At 44.0% G+C, this 24,315-nt stretch overlaps 1 protein-coding gene across 3 annotated transcripts in view; it reads right to left on the reverse strand.

Annotated features, from left to right (window-relative positions):
• The window catches only part of NSF (N-ethylmaleimide sensitive factor, vesicle fusing ATPase), a 170,988-nt gene that overhangs the window by 125,293 nt on the left and 21,380 nt on the right, over positions 1 to 24,315 (reverse strand). For all 3 annotated transcript variants that reach the window (XM_067556201.1, XM_067556200.1, XM_067556202.1), the window contains exons 2-3: positions 16,042 to 16,127; positions 7,547 to 7,646 (exon numbers count right to left, since the gene is read on the reverse strand). In XM_067556201.1, coding sequence (XP_067412302.1) covers positions 7,547 to 7,646; positions 16,042 to 16,127 — 186 coding nt within the window. The remainder of the gene's footprint in view (positions 1 to 7,546; positions 7,647 to 16,041; positions 16,128 to 24,315) is intronic.

The raw sequence follows: 24,315 nt of genomic DNA on the forward strand, positions 1-24,315 counted from the left end.
TCATCATCATGAGGTATTCCACAGATGTAACATGGAGGCAGTCTTGAACCTGAAGCATCCCCCAGTCTACAGTATCTTATGAACAAGTGAAAAAAGAGTTTTTGCTTCTAGTGAACAGGGATTGGCTACAATAAAAGAAGCAACCAATGCAAGCAAACTATTGAGATTTCCAAAATAGGGATGCAATTTATAGAGTTCTACCAGCTCTTCAATCTGAATGCAGGCAGTGATTACTTTGGCATAAAATCTGTTATGCAACACACACAGACAAAGGTAAAATTAGCACACTTCATAAATCTGCTGAAGCTACTTCGCCATCCAGTCAGGGTGAACCGCAAACCCGATCTAGTGTTACAATGACCAAAACCTCGACAGCGCTCTGAAGCAAGGTCCCCCTAGCGAACTTTGCATTTTCTGCCAGGATGGATGTTCCTAATGAAACTTTCTTCTGTAACAACATTCCAAATGAACAAGCAAGGGGCAGCAGAGTACGACCATGAGCTCAATGTACGTGCAGCAGGAGTAAGTGATCGTCTAGCCTCAGAAGGGAAATACCACCCTAATGGCTACAAGCATTTCTTGAGAAAATTAATAAAAAACTAAGCACAAACCACTCAGTAGTACTGACTTGGCAATTGTCTGGCTTAGTAACAAGTCAAAACATTATGCAGAAAAAGCCTTTATTTTGGAACTTTCACAGGTATGGACTCATTACTATCTTCTCTGAAATGAAACTGGTGAAGAAGTCCCATGTTCATTTGTGAGTCATAGAGCAACCTTCAAAGAAAAACTTCCTACATCTTGAGGGTGCTTATGAGTTCACTGTTTTACATGATCAACCTGCTTCTGAGACACAAACATTATTAGTGCCTGTCAAATTCCGTCACATCCCTCTCTCCAAATTGTTAGACAGCGCAGGCAAAGAAAAATGATCAGCCATTTCAGTTTACAAGACTGAGCTAGAAGATGAATTTCTCTCGATGATACACACAGCACTGTAATTACACTCAGATATACTTGCTCATCCTGGATACTATGGGCTAAATATCAGTGAGGAAAAAGCACTAGCCTGAATACCGAAGAGAATATACATGGTTTTGTGACTGCTCTTGGGTGGCCTATCTACTCTTGAAGCAGAAGGTGATGATGAAGAGAAGGAGGAGGATGACATAGATACAGAAGATAATTTTGCAGAAGTATGTGAAGATGAGAAACAGGAATCATATAAACAATCCAGGGTGTTAAGTATTGCACAAGATTTCATTAACACTGTAAGTAGAGCAACGTGGACATCCAAAAACATTGGGCTTGCAAGCATCCTTCACCAGACCACAAGATAATAAAATCTTGTCAAGATGTTTCACAGTGCTGGGCATTGTATCAGTCACAAGAACATACTTCGAGCTGACACAGCACTGGCCAAGAGCACACTGATGACAAGACATGATGATAGAAGACATGATGATAGAACAGTAATCCCAACAAACATAATTCATTTCACTGAAGATAACACTGATATCAATGAGCGTACAGTCAATAGGCAAAATAATGTTTCATGCCATACAGTATGCAGTTTGGCACAGAGGACCTGCATCTCATCTGATAGCGCAAGTCACTGAGCCAACAAATGCTTCTTTGAATCTTCCAGATGCCATGAACACAATCTTTCCTGCTAATATCACAGAAGGTTCAGCAGAACCAAAGTTCAATGAAACTCTCCTCACAGAATGGTGTACAGGGCACATAAATGACTGCCAGTCAGCTTTGAAAGTACAAGCACAGGATATGCCATTTTGCCCTCAAACCCCAATTTGAAAATTCAAAATCTGGTTGGAGAAGTTTTAATGAAAAGCACAGTAACAATAACTCTCCATTAACAACACATGGCTACATGCCTATCATTCAGTCCCCAGCTCATGAAGTTGATACACTGAATACTGTTGTGAAAAGACTTGCACAATTCACACATTATCTTCAACAGAAATTTATAGTCCGGACTGTTGATCAAACACTCCTCCCTGCTTTGATGGAGCTAAAATATTTACCAGAATATAAAGATATCCTGATTCCACATTTAGGGGAACTACACATATCAATGAACTTCCTAAAAAAGAGCTGGGGCAGGATTCTCTGCTGGTATTTTAAACCTTTAGAGAGGAACTCGGAGAGCGTGGAGGGGGGAGGAGGGGAGGAGTCTCTGCTTAAAACAAAGATTTGCTGGACTCAGCAGGGTATCAGCAGTGTTCCTCCATGATGCAGGCTTCCTTGATTGCAGCAAAGTATCCTACCGTGGAGGGAGGAACAAGGCAGCCCTCCCCAGAAAACTTTTGTGACAGATAACAGATTACATATATGAAAGTTTCCGTGAGATATCAACTGATGAGAAACATAGCATTTCTCATCACATAAACAAACTGTTCCCTGGGTAACTCCCCAGTACAGTCATCGAAACACGTGAAATCCCCTTCAAGCCCCCCTCAACTAACGTAAAAGAACAGAACTTGTAAGAAGAAAATAAACTCACCAGATGTGCCTTCCATGGGATCATTAGTGCTGTCCTGTGTGCTGCTGGACTGCTCTGGGGTCAGGAATATGTCCTGACTTTCAGGGAGAACGGACACCCCTTTCTCATGCACCCTGCTCTCCTCAGCCGCCTTCTCCTCCTCGTCCATGGAATCCTCATCATTGTCCATGGACTGTGACCTAGCGGAGGTATCGATGGTGGGGGGCGGCACCATGGTGGGATCGCCACCGAGAATTGCATGCACCTCATCGTAGAAGCGGCATGTTTTGGGCGAGGAGCCAGAACGACTGTTAGCTTCCCTGGCTTTCTGATACGACTGATGCAGCTCCTTGATCTTCACGTGGCACTGCTGTGCGTCCCTCGTGTCCCTTCTCCAGCAGGCCCTGGGATATCTTCCCATAAAATGTCCAGATTCCTTTTGCTGGCTCTGAGCTGAGCCAGAACGGACTCCTCGCCCCACAGACCAATGAGATCTAAGACCTCTGGTCGACTTCATGCTGGAGCGTGTTTGGGCTTTGCAGTAGCCATGAGGAGAAAAGTGACAAAGCTCTCTCCACGCTGGCAGGACAGGAAATGAAAATTCAAATCTTCCCAGGGCTTGAGGGGAGGGGACATTTCCAGGTAGCATGACCACAAAGAAGCACAGCACGACTGTCCAGAGTGGTCAAAATGGGGCATTGTGGGATACCTCCTAGAGGCCAATAAATTCGATTTAAGTGAAGTTGTGTCTACACTGACACTAAATCGAATTAACAAATCGATTTAGGCACTATGCCACTTGCAGAGGTGGTCTTAAGTCAATTTTCAAGGCGACTTAATTCAAATTAACAGTGGTGCCAGTGTAGACACAGGTGTACGTAGGTTGACGTAAGTAACTTTATGTCGACCTACGTCACCAGTGTAGAGCAGGCCTAAGTCAGTGGTTACTCCCGGGGGAATTTTGTACCACTGTACACGCGCACACAGAATTCATGTGTCTGCCCCCACTCCTCCAGATTTCTTTGCTTCCCCACAAAAAAATGACTTCTGACAGGGAAGCAAAGGGAAACCACAAGATTGGTCATGCGCCCTGCCCCAGCAGCATGGGCACATCATTTTCGAGCACCAGAAGCAGCTGGCAGAGAGGTAGATCACCACAGGGGGGCGAGGCAGAGCAGAGCTGGGGATGCTCCAGCCGGTGGTTCCTACCCTGTGCCAGGCTCAGCTCCTAGTCCCAGCCAAGCTGGGGAGAACGGGACTTCCTCTTCCATTGCAAGGAACAGCTGGGCCATACCTACCCCCAGAAACCTCCCCAGCTTTGCACCCCCCTCCCTGATTCCTGCCCCCATCACTCCACAGCCACAGGGGGAGGGGTCACTGTGCACAGATCTGCCCAACCCCCATACATTCTGAATCCCTCCAAACCCTAGACCTCCACCCCCCGCTGAGCACCCCACACTTGAACCCCCCCCCAACCATACCTCACCCCTACATCTGGACTGCCACTAAGCTCCTCCCCCTGCAACTGGACACCCACCCTTGCACCCAGACCACCCCCCACTGAGCTCCCTGCACTCAAACCCCAACCCTGATGAGCTCCACCCCCTGTGCCTGGACCACCCTGATGAACTCCCCAAACCCCGACCCCCACCTCACCAAGCCCCAAGCAGCCAGACTCCCCGACTGAACCACAACCACCTTCACCTGGACCTGCTCACAGAATCCCATTCCCCCTGCATTCAGAATCCTCCAAAGACCCCGGTGCATCCAGATCCCACCACGCACCCGGAAACCCCAGGAAGCCATCTGCACCCAGATTCCCCCACCCAGAACCCTCTCACCCCATGCCTCAATCCCCTTCACACTTGGATCCTGCTGGGCTGAGCCTGCTTGCCCCAGATCTGGATTGGGAGCCAGGGAAGGGCATGCATGCGAAACTGTCTCTCTCACTAGCTATCTTGGTGCGTCTGGTGTGGAGGGGCAGGGCCCCAGGGTGTTTCTGGGAAAGGCCTGGACCTTGCTCTTTGCAGCCCCACCACCAAGTCTGGGTCCTTGGGGTGATCAGGGGCCTGCAGGGTGGTCTCCTACCTCCATGCAGCCAGTGGCCTGTGCTCACCACTGCCATGCTGGAGCCTCCACATTTCATAGAATCATAGATCAGGAATGGAACAGATCTCAGGAGGTATCTAGTCCAACCTCCTGCTCAAAGCAGGACCAACTCCAACTAAATCATCCCAGCCAGGGATATGTCAAGCCGGGCCTTAAAAACATCTAAGGATGGAGATTCCACCACCTCCCTAGGTAACCCATTCCAGTGCTCCACCACCCTCCTAGGGAAAAAGCGTTTCCTAATATCCAAGGTAGACCTCCCCCACTGCAACTTGAGACCATTGGTCCTTGTTCACTTGCCACCACTGAGAACAGCCTAGCTCCATTCTCCCTGGAACCCCCATCAGGTAGTTAAAGGCTGCTATCAAATCCCCCTCATTCTTCTCTTCTGCAGACTAAACAAACCCAGTTTCCTCAGCCCCTCCTAAGTCATGTGCTCCAGACCCCTAATCATTTTTGAAAAGTTCCAGAGGAGTAGCCATGTTAGTCTGTATACAACAAAAACAACAAGACTCCTGTAGCACCTTAAAGACTAACAAATTTCTGCAGGCATAAGCTTTCGTGGGCTGCAACCCACTTCGTCAGATGCATGAAGTGGAAACCACAGATAGGGTCTGAATGGGGACTTGGAATGGTTATCTCATTACAAGAAGTAATGGTCACTGTTCACACATTCTCACCTTCTAATCAACGGTTGTGAATAGGCCTCATCTACCCTAACTGAATGGACTTTGGTAGCACTTGCCCTCTCCATTGTTATGTTTCTCACCCTTGGAGGTATATATTTACCTCCTATCTGTGGTTTCCACTTCATGCATCTGACGAAGTGGGTTGCAGTCCACGAAAGTTTATGCCTGCAGAAATTTGTTAGTCTTTAAGGTGCTACAGGACTCATTGTTTTTGCTAACCATTTTTGTTGCCCTCCACTGGACTCTCTCCAATTTGTCTACATCCTTCCTGTAATGGGGGGCTCAAAACTGGACACAATACTCCAAATGTCTCCTCAACAGTGTTGAATAGAGGGGAATAATCACTTCCCTCCATCTGCTGGTAATGCTCCTACTAATGCAGCCCATTATATGCCATTTGACTTCTTGTCCACTATAATCCCCAGGTCCTTTTCTGCAGAACTGATACAGACTGGGGACGAGGAAATAGTGCATGGGATTCTTTCCTCTTAAGTGCAGGATTCTGCACTTGTCCTTATTGAACCTTAGATTATTTTGGCCTAATCCTCCAATTTGTCTAGGTCACTATATCCTATCCCTACCCTCCAGCATATCTACCACTACCCCTATCTTAGTGTCATCCACCCTATCCTCCAGATCATTAATGAAGATGTTGAACAAAACTGGCCCCAGGACCGACCCCAGGGGCATTCCTCCTGATACCAGCTGCCAACTAGACATCGAGCCCTTGATCTCTACCCATTGAGCCCGATGATCTAGCCTGCTTTCTATCCACCTTATAGACTATTCATCCAACCCATATTTCTGTATCTTGCTGGTAAGAATACTGTGGGAGACCATATCAAAAGCTTACTTATTTATTGACAAGTAAAATATGCAGAATTTTGCAGAATTTTAAAATGGCATGTGCAGAATTTTTATTTTTTAATGCAGAATTTTTAATTTATCACAGAATTCCCTCAGGAGTAAATGCTCTATAACTCACATACCCAGAGGATTCAAAGAAGACAGTCTGGTTAATTCATCAAACCCAACTCCGGACACAAGTGTGTTGCAAACTGACCATGAGGACAACAATACTAGGATTATACTGCACACAGACAGATGCTGACTGTGTTGCTGTATCAGCACAAGACATTGATCTTCTTTTGTCAGTGGAACACAATGACAAAATGCAATGCAGCAAGTTGTGGATGAAGGCTGGAACATCAAAAAACCAAATGCATTCCCGTGCATACTATGAGAGAGAAGTTTCTGCCTACATTTCCTCAAGCAGACCCAGAGACAATACTCTTCTTCCATGCACTGACAGGCTGTGATACTGTTTCCCATATTGCTGCTTGGACAATATTCATGGAGAAACATGGATTCCCAAGAAACCTGGGGAAGGATGAGCTATAGAATGATCATATCAGCAGAAAAGTTCATCTGCAACAAGTACAATTTACCTGATGAGGAGGGCTGCGACCAGGCACAGGCGATATTGTTCTCCAAGTGTTGACACCACAAGTGATGGACTGTGCTGCACTCAAAGAGCTCACTTTCAAGTTATGGGGTGGAGGCAGGCAAACTGCAGCAATCCTACACTACCCTCACAAGCGAATACGGGCTGGACCAAACACAATGGAGAAATGGTTCCTAAGCTAATGGCACTAGAGCCAATCCCTGACAGCTGTGCAGCAATTGTTACCTGTAGATGTGTCGATGAGTGCATGTCAACACAGTAGCTGCAGAAATATCACATTGGCATGCACTGGGCCTATATATGCAAGTGGTGTATCGGCACATGTAGGAGCTGTTCAATTAGTCTTGTCTAACAATGTGTAGGATACGTAGTAACTGTTTATAGAAGAATTAAAATAGAAAATTTACTACTTTTTCAAATTTTACATACATTTTGAACTCTAATTTAGAAGGTAAATATTCAAAATTCAGCTTGGTAAACTTTTGCAGATGCAGGACATTCAAATTATGAAAAATAACTTGCTTACCTACCTTTCCCCCAAAACGCCTACTCCATCTTACTTTACAGAAACTGTGCCCAGTCTGTCAGAAATGGCTCTTGAAATTCTGATTGAAAAAGCCCAAACTTGCAGCACTCCTTCATGCTGCTTACATTTAGCCACAAGGTTTTTTTCCCATTGAAATTATTAACTTTAAAAAATTGGACACAATACAAATGCCTTGTTTTGTTTAAAAGCCCTTTCACCTGCTCCCTAGCAGAAGAGTGAGACCATTACAGTACCTGGGGTAGGCTGAATGCGATGCTGCCTGGAACGACGGATGAATGGGTTCTCAGCGTGAAAACGTATCTGTGGTTTGGAGAAGTCCTCACAACTACATGCCTAGAAGAGAAAGAACAGCATTTTATTTTGATTCCCATGTTAAGGGAAATCAAGTGTTACAAGTCTTAGATTTCATTCAGCTTTTATGATGGAAAAACTAAGGCACCAGTCCTGCAATGCAATATATGCATGAAGATGCCTGTACAGTGGTAATCTGGAATCACTGACTTCAATCAGGCTCCATATGGGTGCATGGTCCCACATACACACCTATGTCATCACTGCTACTTCCTCAAGTTTCCCCCTAGTTACTGCAAGAGTTAAGCCTGGTGTGAACTAGTTAGGACTGACCCAGAACCCAAGATCCAAACATACCCAAATCCAGTTTTAAGTTTTGCAGCTCTAGCCTTTAACACACCTATACAGCAATATTACACTGAAGTCCACAGAAATTATTTACTTTGCCCCTCTTCAAATTTTACCAGGTGAGAGAAATATGCTTTCACCTTCTGAACTTATAAATCACAGAGTTATTTGATGCATTTGTTGTGATCAAATTCAAGACTAAAACTGAAGGGGAATGGTTATCCCTCACAACAGAAAGATCGCACTGGATCCTAAAGCCACTCCTTCTCTATGCTATACAAAGTTCATATGCCATCAAGCACATCAGCTGAAATCAGGCAGAATCTGAAGAGATAAAATGCTACAATAAAGGTCACAGTAACAATATAAGTAAACAATTATAATCAGACATAGTTGTAGTGTGAACTCCAGCCTGCTGATCATATCAAACGTTACACACTGGTTAGAGCAAAGTGGCCCTGACTCTTTGGGAAAAGTTGCTTACATTTGACTTGACACCATTCCTAACAATTTTCAGTGAGATATAAAAATGTTTCTTGTCATTTCAAAAGAGCAAAAAACCAAGCTCCCTGACCCATGCAGTGTTATTGTAGTTGTGTTGGTCCCACAATCTGAGAGAGACAAGGTGGGTGAGGCAGTATCTTTTATTGGACCAATTTTCCTTATCCTCAAAGGAAACCTAAACAACACTTTCAAAAAACAAGGCTGGGAGCTTACATTCATAACTTTGCTAGACACTAAAAACCATGGACTGAATAGAGACACTGGATTCACAGCTTATTACAACACTCTATAACCCCCTCCCAGCTACCTTTCCCCCATGGTTGGAGGGGCATTAGTGGGCCACTTTACCTTGAATGGTCCCTTGAAATATGTGCTAACTCCTTATTTTGAACAGTCTGTTCCACCTTGTATTTAGCTGTGACACCGAGTACCTTTCCCAGACCTGAGGAAGAGCTCTGTGTAGCTTGAAAGCTTGTCTCTCTCACCAGCAGAAATTGGTCCAATAAAAGATATTCCCTCCCCCACCTTGTCGCTGTAAAGCTCCCTATCTCATTTATGTTTCATGCTAACCTATTCTTCGCAGTAACTTTGTTTAACCATCCACATACTGTCATACATTGATAGCATCCATGATTTAATTCGCCTTTTAAAATAAGGAACTGTAGTATTTAACCGTAGGCAAGAAAGGATTCCAAAATGCATTTTAAAAGCTTTAGCACTGTAAATGGCTCTATAGATTTAGATACTTTTTGTACAAAACGGAAAGAAGGGATCATTTCCATTTGGGAGCTTTCACAGTTAGAATCCTCGCTACTTTTGGAAGCTTATTTTTCAAGGGAGGTTGGGGGAGAAAATAGGAAAGCTATTCAGAAAAAGTCCTCCCCCACAAAAAGGTCACTTCTTGTTCTACACTTTTTGAGGAGGAACTCCCAGAACATATTTACATAGAATACAAAACAGGAGATCAGACCCTGGGTTAGGGCACAAGTGAAGTGAGTTTAGTGGCCTCAGGCTGGTTTGTTGCTCCGGAAAACTATCATGATAGGTTCTCTGCACAGAAGAAGTCACAGAAGAAGAGTTGGTGCGGGGGCACATGTCCCAGAACAAGGATGGGCTATGGGATGTTTGCACTGAATCAGGCACAGACCAAAAAGATACTCATTTTAATATGCACTCTGACAAAAAGTGCCACTTGGCCCATGCACTCCTGGGAGTTTTCCTGGAACCTACCAGGCCAAGGACCACTTATGGGTCATCTTGTCTAGCCTGGGGCTCACCAAGCAAAGGATGGTGAGAATATACAAGTTCTGGATGCTTTTCTTATCTGTCTGCTTTGCTACACTGCAGTGTTTGTGATATTGCTGATTGCAGGCCCACCAACAGGGAGAGTCAAGGGGAGCAATTTTAAAGGGCCAGGCAGATGGGAGGATACATACATATCCTAAACTCCTCCACACATCCCCTTCCAAAGAGGCCCTCGTCATTCGCACTCTCCACACCTCCCTTGAGCCGAGCTTATTTATGATGCCCCATGCAGGTTCCCGGGTGGCCGAGGAGGCAGTATCTACTACTCAGGTTCCCGGGTTCATCAGTGATCTCCCTGGGGAGTCCAAGGGATCCGGGAAGTTGAGTAGCAGATACAGCCTTCTCAGCCACCCAGGAACCTGCATGACGCATAATAAATAAGTAAAAACTTCCAGCAGAAGCCCACTCAGACCTCAGCCATCCCTTCATAGGATTCAGGTTTCCTTTAAGTGCTAGTGTCTTTCCCACACACACGGAGGTCCTCAATCCCGTACTAACTCTAAAACTATGGCCAATTTAGAGGTAAATCCTGCTAAACAACAGAATGTTAAGTTGGAAACTAAATAATACCTAATCAATAGATCAAGCAACACCCGCAACCCTCTCTTCTTCTCTGCTCTGCATCTCACCCGCTCTGCATTCAAGTCAGTCAATTTCCTCCTTTATCCTCCACACTACCTGGGCATCAGCAGCAAGGGAAATAAGAGCACAGCAAAAACAGTCTCCCCCTCCTCTCAGTTCCTATGCCAGTTCCCACAGTGGCCCAACAGCTAGGAGGAGCAATTATAGAAAACGCCCTGCTCAGCACCTGCTGTTCTTGGATGGAGCACGCTCAGTTGCCATACAAAAGCCAGATTTGGACAGATTTTGAAAGGGGTGGCGAAGGCAACTCCCTTGCCAAATTTCAGATCACTGCTCCACAATATGAGGGCACTAGAGCTTCTCATTAAAACATTTACATGGTTTTTTGTTTTTTTTTTTAAATATGGGCAAAACTTATATTTCCCTAATCTTATTTTAGAAAACAACAATCATTTTTGCTGAAACTTAAAAAAAAAAAAAAAAAAAAAAAAAAAGTCAGCATGAGACACACATACAGCATGGAAAATCTCAGCTCAAACAGTTTCAGTTTGGCAGAATTATAAGCAACTGAAAATAGCACATTATAATGAAAGTGCTATCAACTACCAGCTCTGTCTATAACAAACGAGAAGCCTGTTAAAATCCACACTCCAGAATGGCAGTCTCTCCCCACCTGAGCAGATATTAAACAGCACAGAACTACATATAAAGAAGTAATTTCTAACACTAAGTATCATCATATAATAAAAACTAAACTCCAACTGTCAAAAGTAAAGGAAAAGAACAGTCCATGATTTAATATCTTTACTTTTCATTGTGTTCACTCACTCACTTACTCACTCACAATGGCTCTCCAACTTAATGCAATTTAACAATGGATCACTTGATGATACCTGTTCTAGTCATTCCCTCTAAAGCACCTGGCACTGGCCATTGTCGGAAGACAGGATACTGGGCTAGATGGACCATTGGTCTGACATAGTATGGCCATTCTACTGGTCTGAAGAGTCTCACCTGATAAATAAATTGCTGAATACCCTATACCCCTCTCTGTCTGGCTATATGGTCATTAGGCACATACTGCGGATGTAGAAGGAACTTTGGCAGTTCCTACTGCAGGCCCCCTTTAAGAGGAATAATTCAACATATCCATAAGCATGGACACAGTGAATATTTTCTGTATTCTCTGATACACAGAACTGTGGAACAGTTTCCCTACTTTACAGCTATACTTCATTGAGTAAAAGGGAGGTGATATGGTAATCTGAAGATATTTGAATGGCCTACACAGCTTTTAGTTTGAATCTGATAAAGCAGCAAAGGACGCAAGCTTAAAACCATAAGAATGTTAGAGATCCCCTGGGACAGTTTCTCCAAGAATAGGAGGGTGTCCCAAAGAACAAAAGTGTTCCCTCCTCTCACAGTTCTCACCATCAGGCCAATGTCCTCTCCTCCCTGGAGCTTTTTGCACATGTTTATTGTCTTCAAAGCACTTTGGAATCCCTCAGGATAGAATGTTCTACAGAAATGTAAGATATCATCATCTAATACTTTGTAAATTGCTTTGAGATCCTGTGATCCAATGCACTATATTAGTGCAAAGATGAGACTCATGCTACCTTCTACAGATGTCAAAACTAAAGGCATGAAAAGGAAGTGACTTGTCCCAAGATGTCACAGTGAATCAGATGGGAATAGATCCATGGTCCAACTCCTAGTCCCATGCCTGAAGGTGATTTCATGAAGAAATCTGCTTGAAACTGAATATCATGTCCAAGTATGTGCACAAATGATAATGTGATTGTTAAAAGGAACCCAATTATAAGGTATACACCCAATAAGTTCTCCCTTGTAATTAGTCAAACCTAGAACAGAATGGAAAGTACTAATTTTAAAGAACAGAAGAGGACAGGTGATTATTGTCATATGCACCTTATTGCAAGGCAGCAATACAGATGACCTGACTAAATGTATCTACAGTGCAGCAAGATTACCACAGCCTACAGCTCTAGTGTGATTTTGAAGCATTTCTCCAGGTTTATATGCTTTTAAGAGCAATCTGCAGCTTCATTCCACAAGCAATACATGCATGCCGGTTCCTCTGTAAACCTTACTTCTACAAAACAAGCATCCTTCTCAGAGTGAATGATTATTTATATAGCAGAACGTCCAGGGTTTTTATGCTTACAACACACATGTACAGTCATTGTTCCCTGCATTCTTTCATAATTGATAGAAGGTTGCCACATAGTAGTTACTATTATTTAAACAGTGCCATAAATGAAGTTGGCTCCTACAAGCCTGAAGCTTAGACTCTTCCATTATTTTATTCAGGAAACAGCAGGAGGGATGCTAGTTTTTAGCATGCAAGAGGCAAGGATTTCAGATGAAATGCTCACAGTTCAGTACTGTATTTTTTGTAAAACAAGTCACTGTTACTAGTATCTGCTTGAAACAAAATCTGTCTCAAAAGACAGAATTTGATATGTCTATATTTTATTTTTCAATTTATGAAAATGTGTCCCACATCAGACCACTGGGGGCAAACACCACCACACACAGACAACCTCCTGGCAAATGTCTGTCTATTGTAATAGTGCTCATTAGCGTAGTAGCTGAACGCCTCATCTTTTGATGTATCAACACCCCTGTAAAGTAGAGCGGTGTTATCATTTTACAGATTGGGAACTTAGGCACAAAGAGGCTCAGTGATTTAACGAAATTCCGACTGTGACAGAGAGAGAAACACCTGGATCTCCCAAGTGTCAGGCTACCGCCCTAACCACTGAACTATCCTTCTTCTCCACATCCCTCACATCGTACCAAAACCTCAACACCCATGCAATCACCCTCCCATGGCAGAAACTGCACAAGTAAAGGAGACTTGGACAAGTGTCCTTAAGATCAAATTGGGTTTTGTGGTATCAACAAATGAAGCAAATTCCAGAGCTGAGGGTGCTCTACCCAGGGCAACCTGTGCCTGCAGCTTCCTGGAGTTGAAATCTAGTACCCGTGAGGCAGGAGCATCTGAGAGGCAAAGATAGGGAACTGCAGTCTATAAGGTGGCCCAGACTCAAAACACAAAGAAGCCCTAAATAACAAGGACCAGTAGAATGCCGTTTGCTCCATTACTAACTCCTGTTTTATTCTATTTTTAAAACAGGGTGGAAGGGAGGGGAGATGTGTCAATCCAGCTTCTTACACACAGCACACATTACCATGCAGCTTAAAAAAAGTAGGCTAGTTCTCCTGTGCTTATACACCAAGGCACATAACAGCATACAATCTCAGGAGGGCAGAAGAGCACCTTCAATTTCAACATGCGCAGTGTATTCACTAAATGAATCCAGGCAACCAGATTACCATGGCTAGAAGTCATTTGTACAAAAACTCCAGTGGAGCATTCAAAATTATCTAGTAACAAGCATGATCAAGCATGATCGAGAATTAGACATCTATGAAGAATACAGCTGGTTCCACTGAAAACGCCAATTATTAACTCAATAGGAATCACTACAGCTTTGAATCAGACTTTCACTAACAGATTCTCTAGATGAGCCCTACCTGTCACAGGTTGGTTGGCCTTTAGGGGTAGTTGCATTCAGACACATTTGTGACAGACCCAGTTGGTCCTGATCAGATGGGTTATTTCTTTAAAAGGTCTCAGAACCACGCAGAGTAGAACCACACAGAGTGGGCAGGCTTTTGTGGAAGGTCCTGAGCACGGGCCTGCAGGAGATTGTGAGAGGACTCTAGGGAACAAGACCAGAAGTTGGGGCTGTAGCTCAGAGTCAGAGAAACTAACGTGTAGCCCAGAGGGGCTCAGACAGTGCCAGAGGACTCCAGGGAAGGGGTCTGGGAATCAGAGCTCTCTCACAGAGCCACAGAGAGACTGAAAGGAAGAGACAGAAGGAACTGGGAACCGTACCTGAGGATCCTCTTCAGACTGCTCTTAAGGGAGGGAAAAATATTTTTGGTTTGAACTTTTGTTACCCTGAAAGGGGATAGAAATCAGAGTGACTCAGCCACAGGGCTGAGCCATGTATACCCTAGGAGGAAATTGAGGCAGGGAGTGTCTGCAGTGCCACACTTCACCATCAAGGGTCTCTACAGAGTAGGCACCTCTCATGACACCGGCCATACAAAATGTACAGTGGTTCACTGAGTTCAATAGGAGTCAGGCACCTGACATGCTTAGGCACTTTTGAAAATCCCACCAAGTGCCTATCTGCAACTTCAAATACCTTTGAAAATCTGGCCCATAGTGACCAGAAACAAATCAGTCAAGTCACTAAGTACAATTAATGCTTCCTTCATTTAATAAAGCAGTTACTCAAATGCAAAATGTTTTAATAAACATATTTCTTACGCATCCAGCATATTTAAGGTAGTTTTATTTAACTAATAATAAACAATGCTTTTTTTACATTTAATTGAATTCCAATTTCCATCCAAATACAGTTTGACAAAAATCCTGCCTAAGAAATCATCATCCAGTAAACAAGAAATGCATCATTCACTATTTTCTAACATAATAAAAAAAGTAAAAATTAAGAATTTGAATAAATGTACATTAATCTATATAATTGCGTCAATAAATGCATATAAATACAGTGTATTGTCGTGACTAGCAAAAGAAAGTATCAAATTTAATGCAACAGCTATTTGGTTGCAAATCAATATGTTTTAATGGTTACCAATCAATGAGCATTAGCCTCTAAGAAACAATGCAAAATCAATTATTTAAATTGAGCTTTCCTGCTTACTGATTAAAATCACTGAGATAAAACCAATACATCCCATTCCACACACACACAAAATCCTATATGTTAAAAGTACATTAAGGTTGCAAAGCAAAGCACTCATAAGCAGTAAGGAAATCCCACACTCGAGGTTATATGTATATAAAAAACACTTTTACATCCACAAGACCTCTACCTCATTAGGTTTGCATTTTTGGCCTGCAAGTTGCAGAATATTTTACAGTCTCAAAAACTGCAATCATATCTAGCAACAGTATAGGTGGGACTCAGAGCTTGTCTACACTTACCTCCGAGATTCGGCAGCAGTCGACCAGAGTTATGCAAGCGACGCAAAAAACTTGCATAACTCCCGTAGACTTTTCTGCTTCTCTTCTGCGTGCCGTCTTCACTGCACTGCGCCACTTGAGAAGGTGGTCTTAATATGTCAATTTCTGGATCGACTGAGCGGGTCTTCACTGACTGCTCAGTAGATCCAGAGAAATCGATCTGACGGCGGCGAATTTGCCATCGTCAGTGAAGACGTAGCCTAAGAGGACAAGGTGGCAAACTTTTGGATCTCCTCAAGTTGCATTGTATGAAATAGCCTAGTAATAGGAGCTTCCTGTTGAGAAAGTGACACGTGTTCTACTTCCATGAATTACACTGAAAGACTTTACACTGAAATACATGTTTTGCACAGATCCATATTTAGGGTATGCTCTTTGCCCAAGCATAGCCTCTACCTTATTCCCACCTTCTGGGATAAAACCACACCCTCACTTTTAACCTGGAAGACACATTTACATTCCCAAAGCAGAGATACGCAAGACCTGAGAGCGACTGGGGGGGGAGTTCTGGGAACAAGTTAGTTTCAGAAATTTAGCTGACTGTTTCCAAGCCTAAATGGCATTTCCTCTAGGTCTTGTTAGAGCAGAACAGTAACAATGGATACTTACAGGCCAGACTGGAAGTCCTTTTCATTCACCACAGCGCAGTTGCTTAATGACAGTTCATCTGTAGGACATCTTGCCACTTGCATAGTCTATTGGAGGCGACAGACACAGGGCAGAAAAAAAATCAGTAATGAGCCACAAGAAAATACAAGTATCTTTTTTTGTTTAATGAATAATGCATTTCTTAGACTTTATTAATTACATGAAATGCAAATTGGCCCCTTGAGATCTCATTAGCACTGATGGGCCGTGAGGATACTAGCATCTACAGTTTCTCTCTAAAGTATGCCTGCAGTTGTACCCATGTAGGTCCCAGGATATGTGAAAGACAAGGCAAGTAAGGTAATATCTTTATTTGGACCAACTTCTGTGGGTGAAACAGACATGCTTTCAAGTTACACAGTGCTCTTCTTCAGAGACTTGAAGAAAGATGTCCTTTCACCAACAGAACTTAAAGATATTACCTCACCCACCTTGCCACTTTCTTTAAAGCAGACATTCTACACGCTGAAACCTCTAGATCAGACAAGTGCAGTTCATTCTACAGAAGTCTGCCCTAAGATCATCTGGCAAAGAATAGATCTTCTTGGCACTGTTAGCTACAGGGAACATACTAAACCATATTTCACCATATTTTCCTCCGAGGGCAAGTCAAGTTGTTGGCAGAAAAATGTAAAATTCTATTACTTTGTGGGATTCTAACATCTGAACACCCACCCCCTCCCACTGTGCCACCAAAGGTTTATGATTGTGCAGTGGGAAAAGATTTTGGTTTAATTAATAGTTCTGATGTTTTCAACTAGGCTAGAGCCCAAGAGGGCGATTTTTATTCACTGAAAGTTATTAGAAAACTTCTCTTCATAATGTCATTGAGTTTAAGGCCAGAAGGGACCATTAGATCATACAGTCTGACCTTCTGCATGCACTGATCATTGAATTTTACCCAAATACCATTATACTAAGCCTTCTTCTGAGGACTGAAAAATGCTTTAGTCCAGTGGTTCTCAAACTTTGTGTCTGCAGTCATGTATGCCTCTCTCTCCCTAGCAGTACATATACCGTCCCCCAGCTCTGAAGGCAGAAGAGAGCAGCAGCTACTGCCTGGGTGCCCAACTCTAAAGACAATGCCACAGTAGCAGCAGCACAGAAGTAAGGCTGGCAATGTGAAAGTGATATTCATCAATATCACTTTTCACAGCAGACTTAGCGCCCCATTGCCCCTTCCATCTGCACTGCTGCTGCCACCCAGGGGCTGACAGCAAGAACCCCACCGCTCCAGGTGAGGGATTAGGGGAAGGAAAGGAGAGCCTGAGCCCAGGCTGCCTCACAGTGAGGGAATGGTGGGAGCCCAAGCCCAGGTGGTGGGGCTCTAGCTGTCCCTATTATCCCCGCCTCCCAGATGTGCACAGCCCTTCTGCACAAGCCCCAGCCACCCAGGGCTGACAGCCAAAGTGCTTTAAAAAAAAAAAAAAAAAAAAAAAAGCACACAGCTCATGCCTCCCTTGACACATTCCCAAGCCTCCTTTGGGAGGTCCACCCCATAACTGATTACCACTGTTTTAGTCTAACTAAACTGGGTGCCAGAGGCTGAGAATAGGAAATACCAATGTGCCACCAATGCCCAAGAACCCTGCAAGTGGCTGGGGACTGACCAGGTGAGACCGGCTATGCAGCAGTTCTGCAGAAAAGGACCTGGGAGTTACAGTGGATAAGAAGCTGGATATGAGTCAGCAGTGTGCCCTGGTTGTCAAGAAGGCTAACAGCATATTGGGCTGCATTAGTAGGAGCATTGCCAGCAGATCGAGGGAAGTGATTATTCCCCTCTATTTGGCATTGGTGAGGCTGCATTTGGAGTATTGTGTCCAGTTTTGGGCCCCCCCACTACAAAACGGATGTGGACAAGTTGAACAGAGTCCAGCGGAGGGTAACAAAAATGATTAGGGGCTGGCGCACATGATTTATGAGGAGAGGCTGAGGGAACTAGGCTTGTTTAATCTGCAAAAGAAAAGAGTGAGGGGGGATTTGATAGCAGCCTTTAACTACCTGAAAGGGGGTTCCAGGGAGGATGGAGCTAGGCTGTTCTCAATGCTAGTAGATGACAGGACAAGGAGCAATGATCTCAAGTTGCAGTGGGGGAGGTCTAGGTGGGATATTAGGAAAATGTTTTTCACTAGGAGGGTGGTGAAGCACTGGAATGGGTTACCTAGGGAGGTGGTGGAATCTCCATCTTTAGAGGTTTTTAAGCTGCGGCTTGACAAAGGTTCTATAGCCATATAAATAGAAAGAAAACCACAAAAGTAGAAGTGGGATGACTAAACACTGAGGATGGGGTGGAAGTTAAGGATAATCTAGGCATGGCTGGATATATAAACCAATACTTTGCCTCCTTCGTTAATTAAGCTAATGATGATTTTTAGGACAGTGGTAGGGTGGCTAATGGGAGTGAGGATATGGAGGTAGAAATTACCACATCCGAGGAAGAAGCCAAATTCAAACAGCTTAGTGGGACTAAATTGTGGGGGGCCAGATAATCTCCATCCAAGAATATTAAAGGAACTAGCACATGAATTTGCAAGCCCATTAGCAAGAATTTTTTATTTTAATTTGAACTCAGGGGCTGTATCTTATGACTAGAGAATTGCTAATATAGTTCCTATTTTTAAGAAAGGGGAAAAAAGTGATCCGGGTAACTACAGGCCTGTTAAATTTGACCTCAGTAGTATGCAAGGTCTTGGAAAAGATTTTGAAAGAGAAACTAGTTAAGGACATTGAGGTTAACGGTAATTGGGATAAAAGACAACATGGTTTTACAAAAAGTAGATCATGCCAGAGCAATCTGATCTCCTTTTTTGAGAAGATAACAGATATTTCAGACAAAGAGAATGCAGTGGGTCTAATTTACCTTGATTTCAGTAAGGCATTTGATACAGTTCCACATGGAGAATTATTAATTAAATTGGAAAAGATGGGGATTAGTTTGAAATTGAAAGGTGGATAAGAAACTGGTTAAAGGGGACACTACAATGGGTCATACTGGAAGGTGACCTGCCAGGCTGGAGGGAGGTTACTAATGGAGTTCCTCAGGGATCGGTCTTGGGAACAATCTTATTTAACCTTTTTATTACTGGATGATCTGGATGACCTTGTAAACTGGAGTAATTGAAATAGGATGAAATATAATAGTGGAAAGTGCAAGGTAATGCATTTAGGGACTAATAACAAGAATTTCCGCTATAAGCTAAGGACACATCTGTTGGAAGTAACAGAGGAATAGAAGGACCTGGGCGTATTGGTTGATCACAGGATGACAATGAGCCGCCAATGTGATGTGGCCGTGAAAAAAGCTAATGGGGTCCTTGGATGCATCAGACAAGGTATTTCCAGTAGTGATAGGGAGGTGTTAGTAGTACTGTTATTCAAGGTGCTGGTGAGACCTCATCTGGAATACTGTGTGCAATTCTGGTCCCCTATGTTTAAGAAAGATGAATTCAAATTGAAAGAGATGCAGAGAAGGGCTACTAGGCTTATCCGTGGAATGGAAGACCTGCCTTATAAGAAATTGAACTTGATACACATTTATGGAGGGGATGGTATGATGGGACAGCCTAGTTTGGCAATTGGCTGATCTTTGACTACTGGTGGTAGATATGCCAATGGCCTGTGAAGGGATGTTATATGGGGTGGTTAGATTGGCAAAGGCTCTGGGATATTTTTCACCTTCCTCTGTAGCATGGGGCTCACTTGCTGGTGGATTCTCTGTACCTTAAAGTCTTTAAATCATTATTTGAGGACTTCAATAACTGAGTCTTAGGTTAGAGACTTATTACAGGAGTGGGTGGGTGAGATTCTGTGGCCTGTGTTGTGCAGGAGGTCAGACTGGATGATCATATTGGTCTCTTCTGACTTTAGAGTCTATGAGTCCGTGAGGACTTGTATAAAACAACACAGCTCAACATTCCAGGAACAAAGGCCCAGAGGTCAAGAAGCGAATCCACAAAGGACCACAGTGACTTGCCTCGGGGCATGAAGGGAGCTATACACGGACATTATTTGTCACCTGACCCTGAAGGGGAAGGAGGGCACGAAGGAACATTTTTTAAAAGGAGAGACATTTTGCTGCTCTCTCTTTTCCACCTCCATCTGCAACCACCACCAAGCAACTGAAACACCGACCACAGGGACAGGGCCTGTCTGTAGGCAGACCAGCCAGCCTGTAGTGACAATCATCTAAGACTGTAAGGTTGCTGAAAGTGTTAAGCTTGGTTAAGAATGTGATTTGCCTTTCATTTACTGTTGACCAAATCTGACATGCTTTCCTCTGACTTATAATCACTTAAAATCTTTTCATACTTAATAAATGTATATGTTTGTTTTATCTAAAGCAGTGCATTGTGTTAAGCTAGTACATATCAATTTCTTGGATAAATTGATGAACCAATGAGCTTTCAGTATGCATTGGACAGCACTGAACATTGTAGGACGGCAGTTCCTAGGGTTGCATTTGGGACTGGTGGTGTTGCCTGGGGTCATAGCAGTGCATGATCCCAAGAGTGGCTGGCCAGAAGCACTCACTCACTCAGTTGAGTGCAGCTTGTTTGCCATAGGCTGTGCGTGGGCTGACCCAGGAGTGGGGGTTCACACAGTGGGGCAGGGTAAGACTGGCTCCAGGAGTGAGGGATTGGGGTGACACAGCAATACACCAGTCCAGATTGCAAAGGGGAACGTCACAGTGGCGCAGTAGGCACAGGGTATATGTGTACAGACTGCTACTTTGAAAGAAGTTCACACTTTCAGCACGGATATTTGTGATTTTAAGTGGGCCTTCAGAGCAGTGGCTAAGAAGAGTCAGGGAGAGGGTCACAATGTTGTTGTTTTCTGTTTATTTTGGGTGAGGGAAAGAACCACAGGGAAATGTAACAATGCCTGCCTGGAGCTTGCAAGGCTGGAATCACAGGAGAAAAAGGAGGACCGTGAGTTTCAGAAGTGGCAGGCAGAGATGCAGCTCAAAGTAGCAGCTGCAGCCAGAGAAGCAAAGGAGGCTGCAGAGGTTGCTGCACATCAGCATGCCTTAGGGATGAAGCTGCAAAAAGCAACTTTTGCTGCAGCGGAGAAAGCCAGGGAAGTGGAGGAGAGAGCTCACCAGTGAATCATGGAGGACAAGAAGCGGGAGAGAAGATACCACCTGGAGATGGACAAACTTGAGAGCATCCCAGTATTCCTACATTCCCAGCATCTCCCTCCCCTCCTAAAACCCTCAGCTTTAATAAGCTGTGTCCTGCTTACAAAGAGACAGACTGCACTGAGGAGTACTTCACTACTTTTGAAAAGCTCTCTGAGGTGCACAAGATTCCTGAGGACCAGCAAGTCCCCACCCTCATTGCAAAATTATCTGGTAAAGCTATGTCTGTGTTTAATGAAATGCCAATTGAGGAGGCTTTAAGGTATGCTGCATTTAAAAGGGCTGTCTTGCAAAGGTTTCAAACTGCTCCTGAAGTGTACATTATGAAATTTAGAAATCTTAAGAGGGATACAGGCATGAGTCATAGTGAATACACTTATAAATTGTGTGATTTGTTAAAGAAGTGGGTGAAAGGAAAAGGTGCTGAAACATATGATCAATTCTTTGACCTCATAGCACAAGAAAAGTTTTTAAGCATGTGTGTAGACGATGTAAGGAATAGCCTGTGGGATAAAGATTTGAAATCTATAATAGAAATGGCTGCAATGGCAGATGCCTTTAAGCAAGCACAGATGTCTATGGGCCGTAAGCCTCAGAGGGAGGGGCATAAACCCAGTTTTAAAGGGGGATCCCATTTTACCCCTATGAAAAATGAGGGTGGATGGGAGAGTAGTCAATCACACCCAAAAACCACTCGCTCCTTGAAAACCCCACCCTAAACCACCCATGAAAGAAGAAGGCCCTAGCAGATATTACTGGTGCCACTACACTGAGCATTTGAAAAATCAATGCCTGGAGCTAAAGAGGGCTAAGCCTCCCCCTGCCCAAGTTAATGCAGTGATCTTAACACCTGAAGCTCCGGAGGCGCCTACTGTTTAGATGATTGGCTTTGTGGGTGCTGGCCTTGAAGGGAGGGTGGAGGGGGAGGATAAGGAATTTATCAAAGACATCAAGATAAATGGCAAGGAGTCTGTAGGGTGGCAGGACTCGGGTACACAATCTTCTTTAGTCCTAGAGAGCGACATGTTACCTGGCCAGGAAGCACTAATCAAAGTAGTGGGAGGTGACAGAATTTGTGTACATGTGGCTAGAGTGCAGGTACAATGTGAAGGCTTAGAAGATAATCTAAGGGTGGGGGTGCTGGACAAGATCCCCAACAAAACGTTAATTAGGAATGACTTTCCACAGGCGGCTAAGGCTATTAGTGTGGTGACCTGCAGTGGCCAGGCATACCATGCTGAGATCGCAAGGGAGGGGGGTGAAATCCCAGGAACTGCAGCCAAGGAGGCTGGCGTCAGGTGTAGGGGGGGAATGGCTCCTGCCCGCCAAAGGTGAGGGAAATAACTCCTGTCACTGAAGAAGCAGTCCCTAATGTAAGCTGCCAATGTTTTGCAGATGAGCAAAGAGCAGATGCCTCTCTGGAGAACATGAGGAAGTCTCTCTGAGGGAACCCAGGGAGGGAAAACTGGGAGTGATTCTTTGAAGAGGATGGGAGGTTGTATAGGGAAGCCCCTATGGGAAAGAACAAAAGCCCCAGGCAATACTATAAGCAGTTGGTTTTGCCCATCCAGTACCATGATGAATTAGTGCTATTTGCACAGGACTGCCCTTTTGCTGGACACTTGGGGGCACAAAGATCCTATGACAGGTTTTAGAAAAACTTCTACTGGCTGGGGATACAGAATGATGTAAGGAGTTACTGCAGGTCTTGTGAACTCTGCCAAAAAAGGAAAAGACCTGTAGAGCCCTAGAAAGTCCCCCTATGCCCCTTGCCTGAATACAAGAGGCATTCACGAGGGTAGCAATGGACACTGTAGGCCCTATGCCTCAGCCCACATGCAGGGGGAATAAGTATATTTTAGTGGTGGTGGATTTTGCCACCAGATACCCCGAGGCAGTGACTTTGTCTAATATTGAGGCAGAAACTGTGGCAAGACCGCTCCTCACTATTTTCAGTAGGGTAAGTTTCCCCAAAGAGATTTTGTCTTACCGTGGGTTGAACTTCATGTCACAGCTGTTCATTGAGCTGTGGAAATTATGTGGGATAAAGCAATTGAAGACCACCCCATATCACCCAGAAGCCAATAGATTGGTAGAGGGGTTTAATGGAACCCTAAAATCCATGCTAGGAATGTATGCAAACAAGAGGGGACAAAACTGGGACAAATTGTTACCGTTCCTGCTGTTTGCATACAGAGAGGTGCCTCAGAAGTCAACAGGGTTTTCCCCATTTGATCTTTTATATGAGAAGAAGATGAGGGGGCTCCTAGACCTCATCAGAGACTCCAGGGAGGGAGGCTTTGAGATAAGGGATGAGCCAGTGACTGAATATGTACAGAAGGTCAGGAAGGAGTTGAAAGATATGATGTATGTGGTTCAGGCAAACCTCGAAGACAGTCAGGCCAGACAAAAGGTGTGGTATGATAAAATACTTGTAAACGCTCTTTTATAATGGGAGACCTGGTATTGGTGTTGAACCCTGCAAGGAAATGTAAAATGCTAAACTCAGCTTTTTTCAACAAAACAGTGCTGGCATACATAGTGAAATCACACCCACCTCCACCCCCAACAAACGTGCCTTGTTTTTTCGACAAAATAAAACCACCTCTTGTGACACCCTGAACCCCCATGGGCACCCTTATAGTGTAATTGTGTAGTGTTTAATGCAGAGTATGTCATGTGAGATGTTTTTGGAATGCTCATGATGCACATAATTATGTGTATAATTATGAGGTTTCATTATGTGATACTCCCAAAGATGTGTCCTCATAGCCTAAAACATACAGGCTCTCTAGGAGCAGAGGGGTAGTTCACACCTCATTAAGGCATGTATAGAACAAACTCAGCTCAGCATTCCAGGAACAAAGGACTGGCCTAGACATCAACAAAGGAACCATGATAAGATGATGCTCACTGATTCAGGACATGGATGAAACCATACAAGGGCATTGTTTGTCATCTGACCCTGAAGGGGGAGGGGCAAAGATCCAGAGGGGAGAAGGAACATTTTAAAAAGAGGAGACATTTTGCCATGATCTCTCTCTTCCACCTCCATCTACAAACATCACCACGCAACTGAAGTGCGGACCAAAGGGGAC

The sequence above is a fragment of the Emydura macquarii genome, unplaced genomic scaffold (assembly GCF_026122565.2).
Source record: "Emydura macquarii macquarii isolate MOO-44397 ecotype Brisbane River unplaced genomic scaffold, CSIRO-AGI_Emac_v2 contig_1692, whole genome shotgun sequence".
Lineage (NCBI taxonomy): Eukaryota > Metazoa > Chordata > Testudines > Chelidae > Emydura > Emydura macquarii.